This window comes from Ochlerotatus camptorhynchus, unplaced genomic scaffold (genome assembly GCF_037179485.1).
Source record: "Ochlerotatus camptorhynchus isolate MF236.1 unplaced genomic scaffold, CSIRO-AGI_Acam_v1.1 ptg000182l, whole genome shotgun sequence".
Taxonomy (NCBI): Eukaryota; Metazoa; Arthropoda; class Insecta; order Diptera; family Culicidae; genus Ochlerotatus; species Ochlerotatus camptorhynchus.
Genome location: NW_027040672.1, coordinates 431,755 through 446,421, shown reverse-complemented (window position 1 = coordinate 446,421; position 14,667 = coordinate 431,755). Strand labels below are relative to the sequence as shown.

The window sequence follows — 14,667 nt, the reverse complement described above, 5'->3', positions numbered from 1 at the left end:
CTTATGGCACGTAGCATTTCGCGCAACGCAATCTTTCGACTCTCGCAGGTGTCGCCAAGAGCCACAACGACTGCATTCAGTGGCTGATCGTCCGCTACTTTCCCATTTACGCTCACCCTTGTATGAATGCGAAGTAAATCCTCTTACTGGCATCGTCTTCCTTCCACAATCCTGTTTGATCAATGCTACCGCACCGGTTTCTGATCTAAACGGTTGCATTTTCTCCTTCTGTTTTACCAAAACTTCACGATTAATCGCATAGTTTACAAGTTCATCCAAATTCATGGTGCTCTCGAGACCTTTGTCTCTTACTCTCTCGTCAATTGCGTGGTTATCACGGTTATCTGCTGCAGCAATTCCTTTTCCTCACGACCTTGAAAGTTACAGCATGCGGCTTGAGTGCGCAATCTCAGCATGTAACGATTAAAAGATTCTCCAGCTGTCTGTCGAAGTGAACGAAAAACTTCTAGTTCAACTCTTTCGTTCCGTTTTCCCACGAAGAAAGCATTAAGACGCTTGACAGCATTGTCATACTCTGGAACATCTTGTGGTGCGAGGGGAATCTTCACTGGCTCTGGATAGATTTCTCCCGAAACTGGTGCAAGATGATAATAAATTCGTTGCAGACCTCTTCCACCTCGAGCTAACAGAAAAAGGAGTTTTTCGTGCTGTGATTGAATCTGTTTTAGTTCCAAAACAATTTCACATGCTCTATGCCATTCTTCCCATTCTCGACGAAGGTTAGAAGCATCAGTAGCATCATTAAATGGGTCCAAATGGTACTGATTTTCCGAATCCATCAGCAAGCTAAAAAAAACAAAACTTTTATAGCCTTCGCTTTTCAGCACCATCTGTATTACACTCATACACAGTAGTTACTTGTTTGATGACTGAATATTACCAACCCATATGATATTATCACAGTGAAACTTTAAAAACCTGAGCTGCTTTTACCTCTTATACTACCACTACACTTTTTCGCTAAAACCTGTTTCGGCGTCTCGCTTGCTGTTGTTATAAATCCACCCTAGTCATTTTTTTTTACTCATCCATCACTTATACATACAGCTAACACAGAAAACCAGGATTTGCACAGGCAATATTCTCATATCTACTCATCGGATACTTTTCTCTTTCTATCATATGCAATGATTACTGTTTTAATGGTCGTTGTGTGTCCGCAGTACATAACCGGTTTTGAATCGGTCTCATATTTTCGCTTTCTATCATGTGTGCGCTGCGCTCGTCAACCGATCTCGCATCTTTTCCTCTTTCTCTCTCTCTCTCTCTCTCCCTCTCTGTCTATATATATATATTTCTCTCGTTTCCTTTTTAAAAAATATGCGCTGCGGTCGTCAACCGGTCTCGCTTTTTTTTTTTTTTTTTTTAGGCAGACTCGACTTCGTAGTTTCAATATTGGCCTCCATCTTGAAGTTTTTTTTTCCGTTTGGCGCTACGGTCTTCACCCGGACCCGCATCTTTTATTACGCTTCTCTTTTCTTTTTTTTTACTGTAAATTTGGCCAAAAAAAATAAGTGAAAGAATCCCTGCTTACTTTGCATATTACTGCTAACCACGAATCATTGCAGATGAAGAGAAAAATAATCGGCCATCATGGGTTAATAACTTTTTACTATTAGGTTTTTTTTTTATTATCTCGCTTATTCCACTGTAAATAACTTTAGTGTTACTAACCTTCGAATCGTACCGGCTGCGCCAATTTGTAGAGTTCACCCACAAGAATAACACTTTCGGATTCAACTTTAAATTATTCACATATGAATTAAATAGAAACAGATTTATTTAAACCAGTCCGTTCGCGTGTACGTACCGTAATCGACTGCCTCTAACCATTGAATTTAGCTGGTTCTCTGTTTTCTGCAAGGTCCTCCGGCAAGGGGCGCGAAAATGTTAATTATTACCATTCTACATCAGGGTGGTATTACATTTCCCGGAGATTCATTTCCCAAAATGGACCATTTACATGAAAGTCTAAAATCATGTACATTCTAAATTTTGCTAATGGGAATACTGCCTTCTTTATTCAAATATCAAATTAAAGAAATAACAATAAACAAACGAACATAAAAGACAAAAAACAAAAACAACGTAATCAACACTCAAAGAACGAAATATTCCCATTTCAATATATATTTTTTAAAGCTTTCTTAATTTAAATATTCGAAAACGAAAATATTGGTCCATTCTGAAATGAAAATCCGGTAAATGTGATACGACCCTCCTTGCTACCTAGCTTATATTGGAGATCGACAAATTTGGAAGTTGCTAACTAACAAGATAGAAAGGAGCACATATGTGATAAGCCCCGTTAAATGTACTGAAAAGTCACCTCTATTACTAATTTCGATCGAAACCGATTTTAAGTTTCAATCAAAATCATCAAAAGGGATGGATTTTCAGTACCTTTAAACTCCCACCACATTCCCTGCCAATCACATATGTGCTCCTGTCCTAGCTCCTATCAATCCAACTGATTATTTTTCTACATACATACATACATACATACTATATCTAAAACCTAACACTGCTACTCTGAAATGCAATGATCGAGCTCACGGTAGTGGTCCTTTGAACTCCATAAATAATAAGATCTTCGATGAAAGCACTCTGCCACATCGATTGGTTTACTCGGAAGCACGGTCCCTAAACAAATTTTGATCCCCAAAAGACCCGGTCACTTCGTTTGTGTCCCGCACTGTACGTAATTTATAAATTAACTTGACTTAAATTTGGGTCGTTCTCATTCGCCGTGTAAACACAGCCATCTGGTGGCATCATCGTTATTTCGACCTTCATGGGCTATCCCCATTCGTGCCGCGGCCAGCAGAACAAACTGTCAGAAAATAATAAAAAGTAGAAAACTTCCAACTCGCAGAGCCAGATAAACAAAAACAAACCAAATCGCCACGACTGTTTTCGCTGCCGGCGGAATTTGAGTTTTCCCTTTAGAAAATTGTGGTGAAAAATCCATTCCCTGTCGGTGGCACACGATGGACGACGTCGCAACGATGAAAACTGAAAATGCCAATCTGAGAAAAATCCAAGCCAAACTGCTCCAGTGGGAACAGAAGGATAACCCGTTGGCTCCGCTTAGCACCGCCCAGAACGAGTTCATCAATCGACTGGCGGATAGTTTGTGCGGTGGATCTCCTGGCGTAAGTTGTGTTTTAATTGTTTCAATTTGCAACAGAATATTGGAAATGTTTTTCTTCCTAGAAGGCGGAAGCGGAAAGTCAGGAGCTTAGCCTGGAGAGCAAAACAACGCTGGTCGATTTCAAGAGTTCCACCAGCGTGATTGATTCTACGCAGGACTTCCTGTCGTGGTATAATTCGATCGATTCGGAGATACTGGAACACTTTGATGACGTTTATTTGGATTACTACGAGCAGCTGAAGGCTCGTTCGGCCGAGTGCGATAAGCTGCTGGAGGAAATCGAGGTGTCGCTGGATTCGTTGAAGAAACTGACCAGCGAGTACAACTTTGTGTCGGAGAAGACTTCCTCGCTGCATCAGGCCAGCGAGAATCTGCTGCAAGATCAGACAAAATTGAACGAAATCGGCGAGGAGATCCGACGGCGGCTGAAATATTTTACCCAAGCGGAAAGTATCTACCAGCGGTTGCAGAATCCAACGTTCTCGGTGTCCAATGATACCTTTGTGGACATCCTGAACACGATCGATGATTGTCTGGAGTACATGCGGGTTAATCCGGGCTTTAGCGAAGCGTTCGCCTATGGAATTAAGTATAGGAACTGTCTCGCCAAGGCGACGCAGATGATGCGGAATTATGTTAGCAATATTTTGATTAATGCGACGGCGCAGATTTTGGGTCCACGGACTACGACGACGACAATCGGTACGGGAGAAACGATGGAGCAGGGGTCGGAGGCGGCATTTGCTTTGTACTACGGGAAATTTCAGGCTTCGGCACCCCGGGTTAAGAGGATTACGGGGACGATCGAGGCCAGGCTGGATCGGAGCACAGAATATGAGCAGCTGCTGGCGTCCCTGCATCAGCTATTCCTGTCCAATAGGGCGACGGTAAGAATGATTCGGTTGGGGAAGCTTGAATTTAGTATTTTTTTTTATAAATGTTCCTGACCGTAGATCATGAGCTCGGGTGTGGAGCAAGCAATCCGGGATCTCAGTCGGAAGCACAAAGGGGACCACTGTGCCCTGGTTCGGTCGGCATGTGCCTTCATGGTGCACGTCTGTCAGGATGAACATCGGCTGTTCTTTCAGTTCTTCACAAATCCCAGTCCGCAGCTGACGTTAGTTTGAGTCCTAAGTTGGGAAGAATTTGCAAGCTGATTGGTCTTCTTCGTTTCAGAGCATATATGGAGGGGCTTTGTACGATTTTGTACGACACGCTTAGACCTTTCATCATTCGAATCGATCACCTGGAGACGTTGGCCGAAATTTGCAGCATTCTTCGGGTGGAGATGCTCGATGAGCATGTGAATTATAATCGTAAGTATCGTAAGGCAGACTAGTTTCCTAGAATGTGTTTTAAATTCGACCTTCTTCTTGAAGTTTCATCTACCTTCTTCTTGAAATTTCCGCAAACTTCTTCTAGAAGTTTCATCCAACTTCTTCTTTAGACACTTCCCCTTTGAAGTTTCCTCAAACTTCCCCTTTGAAGTTTCCTCAAACTTTCTCTTGGAAGTTTATTCAAATTTTCCATTGAAAGTTTCCTCAAATTTCTTCTTGAAGTTTCCTCGAACTTCCCGTTGGAAATTTCCACGAACTTTCTCTTGGAAGTCTCCTCTAACTTTACCTTGAAAATTTCCTCAAACTTCTTCTTCTTGTGAAGTTCACTTTGGAGGTTTCCATTGAAACTTTCCTCAAATTTCTTCCTGAAGTTTCTTCAAACTGCCCTTTGGATGTTTCCTAAAACTTCCTCTTGAAAGGTTCCTTGGTTGATTTTTCTTATTTTCTCCTTGTAAGTTTCGTCAATCTCTGGATATTTCCTCGAACTTCACCTTAAACATTTCATAAGAAGTTACGAAACATACACACTTAGATTTTTCTACCGAGCTGGGCTGTGCAAATCTCGGCAAAAATAAGTTTCACTGAGATCTTAACAAAAGTGACATTGATTACTGAGTCCCGGATAATGCTTAGCTGAATCTCAGCAAACAAATGAAATGTTTGCTGAGATCCCAGTAAAACTTGTTTTGCCGAAATTTGCACAGCCGAGCTCGGTAGAAAAAATTAAGTGTGTATGTTTCCTCAAACTACGATCCCAGCTCACTAACTCCAAACACCTCTCTTCGCAGCCGAATCCCTGGAAGCATTCGCCAAGATTGTCTACCAGTTGCTGCAGGACGTCCAGGAACGGATCGGTTTCCGGGCGCAAAACTACTTGGAATCGGACATCCTCAACTACCGACCATCGGCCGGCGATCTGGCCTATCCGGAAAAGCTGGAGATGATGGAAAGCATTGCCCTGTCGCTGCAGGAGAACTACCTGCGGCGTGCTGATTCGCGCAGTTCAATCGTTTCCATGGCCTCGCTAGCATCCCAGGAGGTGGAAAGTATCAATCAGCATGCCGAACAGGCGGCCAAATCACGGGCCAGCAACTCACCAGCCGATCTGCACGGAATGTGGTACCCGACGGTGCGTCGAACGCTGGTATGTCTTTCGCGGCTCTATCGCTGCATCGACCGGATCATCTTCCAGAGCTTGTCCCAACAGGCGCTGGCCTATTGCATCCAGAGCGTTACGAACGCTGCCGCACAGATCAGCCAGAAGAAGACCACTATCGACGGGGAACTGTTCGAAATTAAGCATTTGCTAATTCTGCGGGAGCAGATCGCCCCGTTCAGAGTCGATTTCACCGTCAAGGAAACCAGCTTGGATTTCAGCAAGGTGAAAACGGCTGCCTACGAGTTGCTGCAAAAGAGAAAACAACTGTTCGCTTTGGGATCCAACAATGCTCTTCTGGAGTTCTTGCTGGATGGAACTCCTCTGGTCTGGAACACTGTACTTATTTTAAAACTGATTCTCTAACTAGCAACCATTCGTTCTAGGTCAAGGAACAACTGCTGGATTCTCGCAAGGACGTCGACCGTCAGTTGAAAACGGTTTGCGAGATGTTTATCAGGGATGCCACCCGTCAGCTGGTGGGTCCGATTCTGAACTTTATCGACACGGCGCAGAACCACGTGAAGCAAAGTGCGCCCGGTTCCAACCAACAACCGGGAGCAAAACAGCAAGGCCTTGCCCTGCGGATGGCTGCCTTTGCCGCACCGCAGCAAATTAGCTCCATCATCCAGGAAAGCATTCGCAACATCAAAACCAAACTGGGTGGATTGCAGCGCTCCATGCAACTGTACCTGGCCAATAAGGATACGGAGTTCATCCTGTTTAGGCCGATCCGGAACAACATCATCGGATCGTTTGTCAAGTTGGAACAGCTGTTGACCACCAATTCCTATAGCAAAGACGACCTGACGATCGTTAGTTGTCCCTCGGCGGAGCAGATTTCCGTTCTGTTGTCCAGCGTAAACTTGAGTGGGACCGGGTGTGATCCTTTCGGAGGAATCCAACGTAAGATTAGTGCTTCGTCCATTGGAGGCAATGGAAATGGAGTTGCGGCGGCGAAGCCTGCGATAGAGAAGAAGGTCAGCTTCGATAGTGGGGCCAATACGGTGCTGCAGATTGCGGCGGGTCCCCAGGAAGCGGAAGCTTGTGGTGAGGTAGCAGTGAGCGATGCAGAACAAGGTAAGATCGATGCTGAGTAAATTGTATTTATTGGATTTTATTCTATGTTAGTTGTTACTGAAGGTATGCAATATTGAATACATTACTGATATAAATTGGAACCGTAAATGGGATCATGTTGTGTCCGAAATTCTTTGCTTAGAGTGAATGTTATTTAAGGGCAAGATTGATGCCATCCACAAATGGCCGCTATCATGGCTGATTTTACTCATCGAAGAGGAGTGTCGAGATGCAATGTTCACCTGTTCACTGTATTCTCCTTAGTTCGTCATATGAATCTGCTGTACCCGTACCTGACGAAGGTTCACCGTATAGAGAGAAATAAGATCCAAAATTTATCCAATCGAAATTCTTCTCAGAACAAGTTCGCTTGTTATATCGTTCTGCAATAAGGTTGCAGACAGCCGGCGCCGGTAAGTGGTAAGCGTGACTGCTTTCTCACTCCAATGGGCCTAGGTTCAATCCCAGCCGAGGTCGGTGGGATTTTTCTGAGGCTTAAAAATCTCTGGTCACGTCTTCCTTCGGAAGGGAAGTAAAGCCGTTGGTCCCGGCCCATGTTTGTTGAATGGGTGCGATATGCTACGCAGGTGTGTAAAAGCTGCCTTCCTGCACATTCGATTGCCGTCAATGTATGGCAATCGATGTCCGTCGGTGATTGGCACTAGATTGAGGAACAGAGATCGACGTTAAATAAAAAGGAAAGAATAAGGTTGCAGTAAAAATATTCTGTATTCTCGCGTGTTTAGTTTCTTTCTGTACCGAATTTCTTCACTCTGAATACGATGCCTCTGAAAAACGTGTAACGGCATAGCAAATATATTATATTAACAATATGATCCATTCATGCCTTTTCCAAATGTTGCAATGGTGACCCGCAAAATATTGCTTCACGCACCATCTAGCGTTGAAAAAGGTCAGCAACAATCATTCAATTACAATCGAGGGCTGCGAATATAGCACTTATTACAAAAGTAAGAGTCAAATCTAGAGTCACGCAATAACCTTTAACTCCAACGCAGGCAACGGCTGTAATTATATTAATTCCATTAACAACTGCTTTAATTACATTAATTAAACAATCTAGAACATTACCTACTTTTTTACTCCATTAATTACAGTTGAAATTTCGTAATTTAAGTACGTTAATTACAATTTAAATACTTTTAATTATATTAATTACGGATGGATAATTTTAATTACCGTCAGTACTATTTCAAAACGCATTAATTATTTTAAGTACTTTTGATTACATTTTAACTTGAAAGCACCGGTTATTTGTATTGCGTGCCCCTCGAGTCAAATTATTTTCATTAATTACATTGTGTATACTACTTTAAAATTTGTCTAACATGTCACTGTTGTCATCAAATAAAATAAAATGCTGAAATACATTCATTTGAAATATTAAACAAATTTTCATTTGGTTTACCCCTCGTGACGATAAACAAATACATTGGAGGCTATTCATAAACTACGTAGACAGTTTTTTTTTTGGATTCTCCCCCTGCGTAGACAATTGTCCATGGGTCCATGGGTCATGGATAATTGTCAACACCCCCCTAACCTGTCTTCGTAGTTTATGAACAGCCCCTTGGTAACCTTTTTGGCCACAGAGGTGCTTCCATCGCTAAAAAATCTGTTCGCCAGCTAAGCGAAAGAGTGGATCATATTGTTAATATATATTTGGGCACAGCCAATTCTTGATGAATTTAAAAAAAAATTGGTACCTTTACACTGAAAAAAAGTTTTCATATAGTTTCCATTGGGAACGGACAAAATTTCCAATAACAAAATTAATTATTTTTTATGAAATGCACATAACGTTCATACGATCACATGAATTGTATGTGATAAATCACATAAACTTCATTGGACACATAAGGTTCATGTGATTTTGTGGTACGATTCCCAATTGGGTTCTTTAATTTTGAAAAATATATCGGTTCTGAAAGAGCTTCGTTTTCTGAGCACAGCGATATTTTTTTCGAACCCACACACTTTCATCTAGATTTTTAAATCAAGATTTAAAGCGAAATAATAATTTCACTGTTTGACACTAAACTGGCAAACTGACTGCTCGATCCCATACAAAGTGAGACCGAGGGGTGCTAATAAGGTGATTTTTGCAAATGTAATCGTACTTATTTAAAATAGTTCCAGTGTACCAAAATTAAAGAAATTTTGGGTTTGGGTTCCATTTTTAGTGTAGATAACGAATATGCCCCGATACCCTTAAAGAACCCAATTATGAGATCACATGAAAGTTATGTGAAATTCTAATGGATATTTTCCATTGGAAATGTGATTTATTTTTTGTGTGATAGAATTCCTAGGATTTGTTAGATTATTTTGATTGTGAAAAGATGTAAAAATAGGATCGTCTACTTATTAATAAGGGGAAAGGAGTTGTTACACGTTCTTTTTAAAGGTGTGTTTATGGGTTTTACAAGTGGCTTAAGATCTATAATCTGCACGCAGAAAAAACACTGAGGCGTAAATTTACAAAATATTTTGTTATTTAATACGAGATTTCTATTTGTTTCAGTTCACTAAAAAGATTCAAATGAATGCAGAAGTTGTTTTTATTGTTTTAACTAAATAATTTTTAAGTGCACGTTTTAAACTGTCAGCCTGTATCGACATCGATGCTATTTATAGTTAAAAAGTTCCTCCTTATGAAAAAACTGCCTTCAAACTTTGATCTTCAAAAGTAAGTTTATGTTTTAAAAATAATGTCGATTAATAAGACAGATCGAAGTAGGCCGCGCTGCAAATATGACGTGTTTTGCGGCGTTTTTTTTCGTTCTTATAAAATGATAAACTTTTACAATTTCGGTTTAAAAAAGTGGTGTTCAAATGTACAATAAATGTCAATTATCAAATTTTTCTATTTCCGCTGCATTAGGTGTCGTTTGTTCCAAAAACGCGTTGCAACGCTCAGTTAATTTTTTTTAAATTTGCCTTTTCGTTGTTCTATTGGTTTGTGCTGCAGCAGTAAATTTGTATGAAAATTAATCAGTTTTATTCCGTATTTCGAAGCATATAGTGTAACATTCTGGTGCAGCAGAAGTAGGACAATAGTGCACCGTTGAAGAACCGAGTGGAAGTTAGTGTAATTTTGCGATATTTGACTGAGTAAACGATCACGAAAAAGTGCCACAGCAGACGACTGTGCTGAGAATTTCATTGTGTTTTGGTGCTCAACATCGGGGCTGGTGACTCTTATTTAGAAGCATCTAGTGGGGGCAATTTGTGGGGTTAGGAAGTTGCATATATAGTGGTGGCGAAACGACTCTTTTCTGAAGTGACTTGTCGGTTGTGTAGTGGGGATATTTTCTCAGAAGACTGCAATAGTAGCAACAATCAATACGAAACTAACGATTTTAAATTGGCTCACTACTTGACTAGCCTATTGGTCCCAAGCAAACGATTAACGTACCCCATTCTAGTCGAAATTCTAGTACTACGCAATGTTTGTTTTGATTCGCTATGAAAGTTTGACAGATAAAATGAGGGGTTATTGGTTTTTCCTATGTTTCGAGGGGTGAATCGATTAGCTTGGGACCGAAGAGAGTACCAGAGCTGAGCCAAAAAGTTGTGCACGTTATTTCGGGACCTTCCTGTCTTAGAGTTACCTCTATGGTACTACCATAGAGGTAACTCTAAGACCACTGGGTCCCGAAGAAAATCATTATTATTTTTGGCTCACTCAGTACCAGAACAACGGTCCCAAGCAGTCCCAAGCTATTTCACTCACCCCTGCATGTTCTGCATGAATCCACACACCCCTGATGTTATCTGTCAAACTTTCATAGCGAATCAAAACAAACATAGTGTAGTAATAGAATTTCAACTAGAATAGGGTACGTTAATCGTTTGCTTGGGACCAATAGGCTACTAAAGTGGTGAGCCAATTTAAAATCGTTAGTTTCGTATTGATTGTTGGTACTACTCCATCACTATTGAGAAATGATGAAGTATTCGATTTTTTTTACAGTTGCCACTCTTGCCTTTATCGCAAGGATCCGACTCTAATTGACAGGTCCCGCTATTTATACCCTTAGGAGTGTTGAAACACCCTCCAAAGGCGCGCCCCTTTGTCAGTCAAAATTGGATTCCTTAGCAACAAAATTAAGGTATGACACCGATAATGACAATGCATCAGAACCCTAGTCTTAACCACTTCAAACTAGTGAACAACGAATAGAAGATTAGGAACCACATATATGAAGACTAACTAACTAATTTTTTTCCTTGTTTAAAGATCATCCTCGGTGGACAAAGCCGAGTCTTGTCACTATCAAAAGACATAAAAAGTAACAAGGACTAAGATGCGTTCCTTGGATTACTGAAAATCCTGTTCCCCTAGTTTGAAGTAGTCAGGACTAGGAATCGGTGGTAGATCTTACATCCCGTAACGTACCACGAAAAGGTGATCTACCCACGTTACGGGGCAAGCAAACGATTAACGTACCCCATTCTAGTCGAAATCCTAGTACTACGCAATGTTTGTTTTGATTCGCTATGAAAGTTTGACAGGTAAAATGAGGGGTTATTGGTTTTTCCTATGTTTCGAGGGGTGAATCGATTAGCTTGGGACCGAAAAGCGTACCAGAGCTGAGCAAAAAAGTTTAGCACGTTATTTCAGAACCTTCTAGTCTTAGAGTTACCTCTATGATAGTAGCTAGTTTGTGGTTGGGACTAGGTGTACCCATAGTTAGTGCTGATACGCTTACGATTGAGGAAGAGGTGTTTTTGTTTTGTTTTGTTTCTGTTTCTCTTTGTTTTCGCAGCAGTAGTTTCTAGTGAAAGAAATGATCTCCATCACATCACTAAACATAACCACGAGCAATGACGAGGAACTACATCCCAAACCCCATGATAAACAAGGAGCGGATGCATCCAACGAAACTTTTAAGCGCAAAAGAATCATTACCAACATAGGAGACAATTCGGTAAGAGCCTTCCATTGCATTATTTTATGATTCTTCAATATTGTAATTGTAATTGTTCAGTGTATAGACTGTGCCAACCGCTAAGTTGGCTTATCTTGGGACTAACGCCCTAGTCTATACACCTACTGTCCTTCCCGTTGCACTCGTCAGCTTGTGCGATACTCTAGACACACATGGGTGGTCGTATCCGGGTCCTCCCCTGGGTAGGTCCGTGTCCGTCCAGGTTCTGGTACATTAACTTATTTCTATGCATGGTAATAATACTTTACAACTCACCTATAATGTCGATAATGCTGAAACTATATGAATGTTAGTGATCATTATTATTATTATTATTATCTCTATTTAGGAGATTTTCAGCCGCAGGCTGGTTCATCTCCGGAAAATGTTAGTGATCATTATTAGGTGTGTGCTGCAATGGAGTAGTAATTGAAGGAAATGAGGTTCTCATGTGGCTTATAGGTAATTCTAAAATAGGTAAATCATGCAAGCACACACCTTTTACAATTCTTATCCTACTTACCAGTTCCGTCCAGTATAAATTGGCTGTTTCCAAATGGCCTAATCCTTTCTGACTGCTTACTCTCTAACATTTTCTCGCTTTTTTCCTTCTTCCTATTGAAAATCTGGCCGTGTTCCCATTTGTTCTCAGGTAGGTAATATTGGTACATGAGGGGAAGAAAGAAATAGAACAAGTTAAGTGTGAGTTGCATGCGTTGGTTAGTCGTTTGGGTCATGGTGTTGTGTTTCCTATTTTATTTGCCTCTATTCAGCTCTCAGATCGCCCCCTCCCCCCAAACTATTGCTGATGAGAAAAAGAACCCACATTTGGTAACCTCTCAAATCTAGAACGGGGCTTAAACATATAACATTTTCTAAGACTGAAGATGATTAGTATAGTATGAATAATGAGAATTGTATGAAGAAAAGACGATCCCAAAAGAAAGTTCCCTAGCAATAAAACTATTACTCTGTGCTAATATGAGTTATTTCAAAATGGGCATCCATACTCAGAAACTATACCCGACCTCACCAAACTGTACCGAAATTTGAACAGCTAAACTACTCGGTAAGATGTTGGCATTTCTATTTAATTGTATTAAGCTATCTCACAGAGACCAGATGTCCAAGTTCGGTCAGAAACTTGTGTAAAGTTAAGTGGAAACGTTGCCGTTACGTAGCGCTAGCATCTCCTGATTTCCTCTATAAATTTATCACTTTCGACCTATTTGGCGCTAGTACCGATAAATTACCTGCTGAAAATTGCCACTTGGTGCTACCACCACTTAGTGTCTAGTGTAAGTTTTGCAACGCCAGCGCCATCATGTTGTCAAAGAGGGTTTTTAAGTGGTGAAGTCGCCGAGGGGCGCTTAAGTCGAATAGGAATCTTTACACAAGTTTTTAGAGAAATTTTCGAGTTTCAACGTCTGTTTTCTGTGGCTATCTTATATCGAGCTCTTTTCAATAATTGCAACATGTGAATAATGCAGAACAAGTTTAAAATTGTTCTAGTGCCAAATTGGTTTTGAAGGAAGGTCAAACTACAAACGAACAGCTCAGCCACTCTGAACCCTATGAAAATTATGCTTTCCCAATATGGTACATTCTCTCACTATAAACCTGTCATTTCTAGCCTATCTGAGCTATTTAATAAATGGAAACCATAGCATGGGTTACGCTCCTCCTAAGCGGGCCCTCCGCATCTCTGTCTTATCTCAAATGCCAATGGTTTGAATGTATCAATATATACATTGGAAATGACGTTCAATCAAATAAACCCATACCCCACTGACTTGGTCAGGCTTCAGAATCGTCCAGTGGGCAGTGCGCTCTACACTCCAAGTACCCTTTCTTTCAAATTTACCCCAAATTTTATATTTTACCTCTTTGAGTGTTGATTAATCACAATGAAACATTGTGACAGAGCACGGACTTGAGGTTACTAGAGTATTAAATAATCTAGGTCCTATTTAGGATTATATCTGAAAAATCCAAATTTGGCCAACGCCCACCCATTATTTTATGATTCTTCAATATTGTACAAATATTTACACATTACACACAACTACACATAGTAATTCGGAGCGTATGGTACGGTATGTCTACGCATCCTTCCACCCCTGTAGATTCAAGAAATGTTCCCATTCATTTCCAAGAATCATCTTTGCGGCAAATACAACGCAGTAGGCCTGACCGTATTGATGTTTATATCATATCTCAGATATGCTGTAAACATCAAATAGACAAGAAAAATGATTAGACCTCATCTAACCTAATCATTTTCCAGGATGCTTTCTCGTACTGGCTACGTTTGTATTAGATTAGATTAGATCAGATTAGATAGATGTAGATTTCTTAAAACTGCCGATAATATGCTATATAGCTTCTCTTCTAGGGCTTTAGAGAATATTCTTAAAGTCCTAGAAGAGGAGCTATCCAAAGTAGGTCTTAAAATCAATAGGGAGAAAAGTCAAATTTTAGTTAGATATCCAAATGACACCTCGATCTAAAATGTATCATATGATTTTTTCGATATTCCAACTTTTCGATTTTTTACGCGCATTTAAGTAGCGATTTTTTCTACGAAAAATCAAACCTTTTTTTTTGTTGAATGCAGTTATTTTGGTAAATTTGCAAACTTCGTATAAATCCTATGTTGATTTTAGATATTTTAATGAAGACCTCAAAACACTAATTAAAGCTGAACAATGCAATGGGTTCTAAGTTATATCGATCGATTCTCTTCATCGATTTCTCTTTCGTTAATATCTTGGGTACAGAACCGTTTCTTGTCGTGTTTGCCGTATTATAAGGTAGATGATAGCTTCTTTCATCGATCTGCTGGGAATGTCTTAGCATGGCCGTGCGGATGCAAAGAGAAAGTCGACGAAGAGAATCTGTCAATCATACTTAGGACCTTATACATCTGGTTAGATTTTCATACATGTCGTAAACTCGCAAAAA

At 40.4% G+C, this 14,667-nt stretch overlaps 2 protein-coding genes across 3 annotated transcripts in view; one reads left to right on the top strand and one right to left on the bottom strand.

Moving 5' to 3' along the window:
- The window catches only part of LOC135702016 (DNA-dependent protein kinase catalytic subunit-like), a 253,136-nt gene that overhangs the window by 119,710 nt on the left and 118,759 nt on the right, over positions 1-14,667 (bottom strand). The window lies entirely within an intron of this gene.
- Cog3 (conserved oligomeric Golgi complex subunit 3) lies at positions 2,914-6,827 on the top strand. Of its 2 annotated transcripts, none has more exons than XM_065222994.1 (6): positions 2,914-3,176; positions 3,241-4,062; positions 4,129-4,292; positions 4,352-4,491; positions 5,301-5,995; positions 6,055-6,827. In XM_065222994.1, exons 1-6 carry the CDS (start codon positions 3,012-3,014, stop codon positions 6,766-6,768), a joined length of 2,700 nt encoding a protein of 899 aa, XP_065079066.1. In that variant the 5' UTR covers positions 2,914-3,011; the 3' UTR covers positions 6,769-6,827. The 2 variants fall into 2 exon arrangements, with proteins under 2 accessions (XP_065079066.1, XP_065079065.1); XM_065222993.1 differs by having other exon boundaries at positions 3,238-4,062.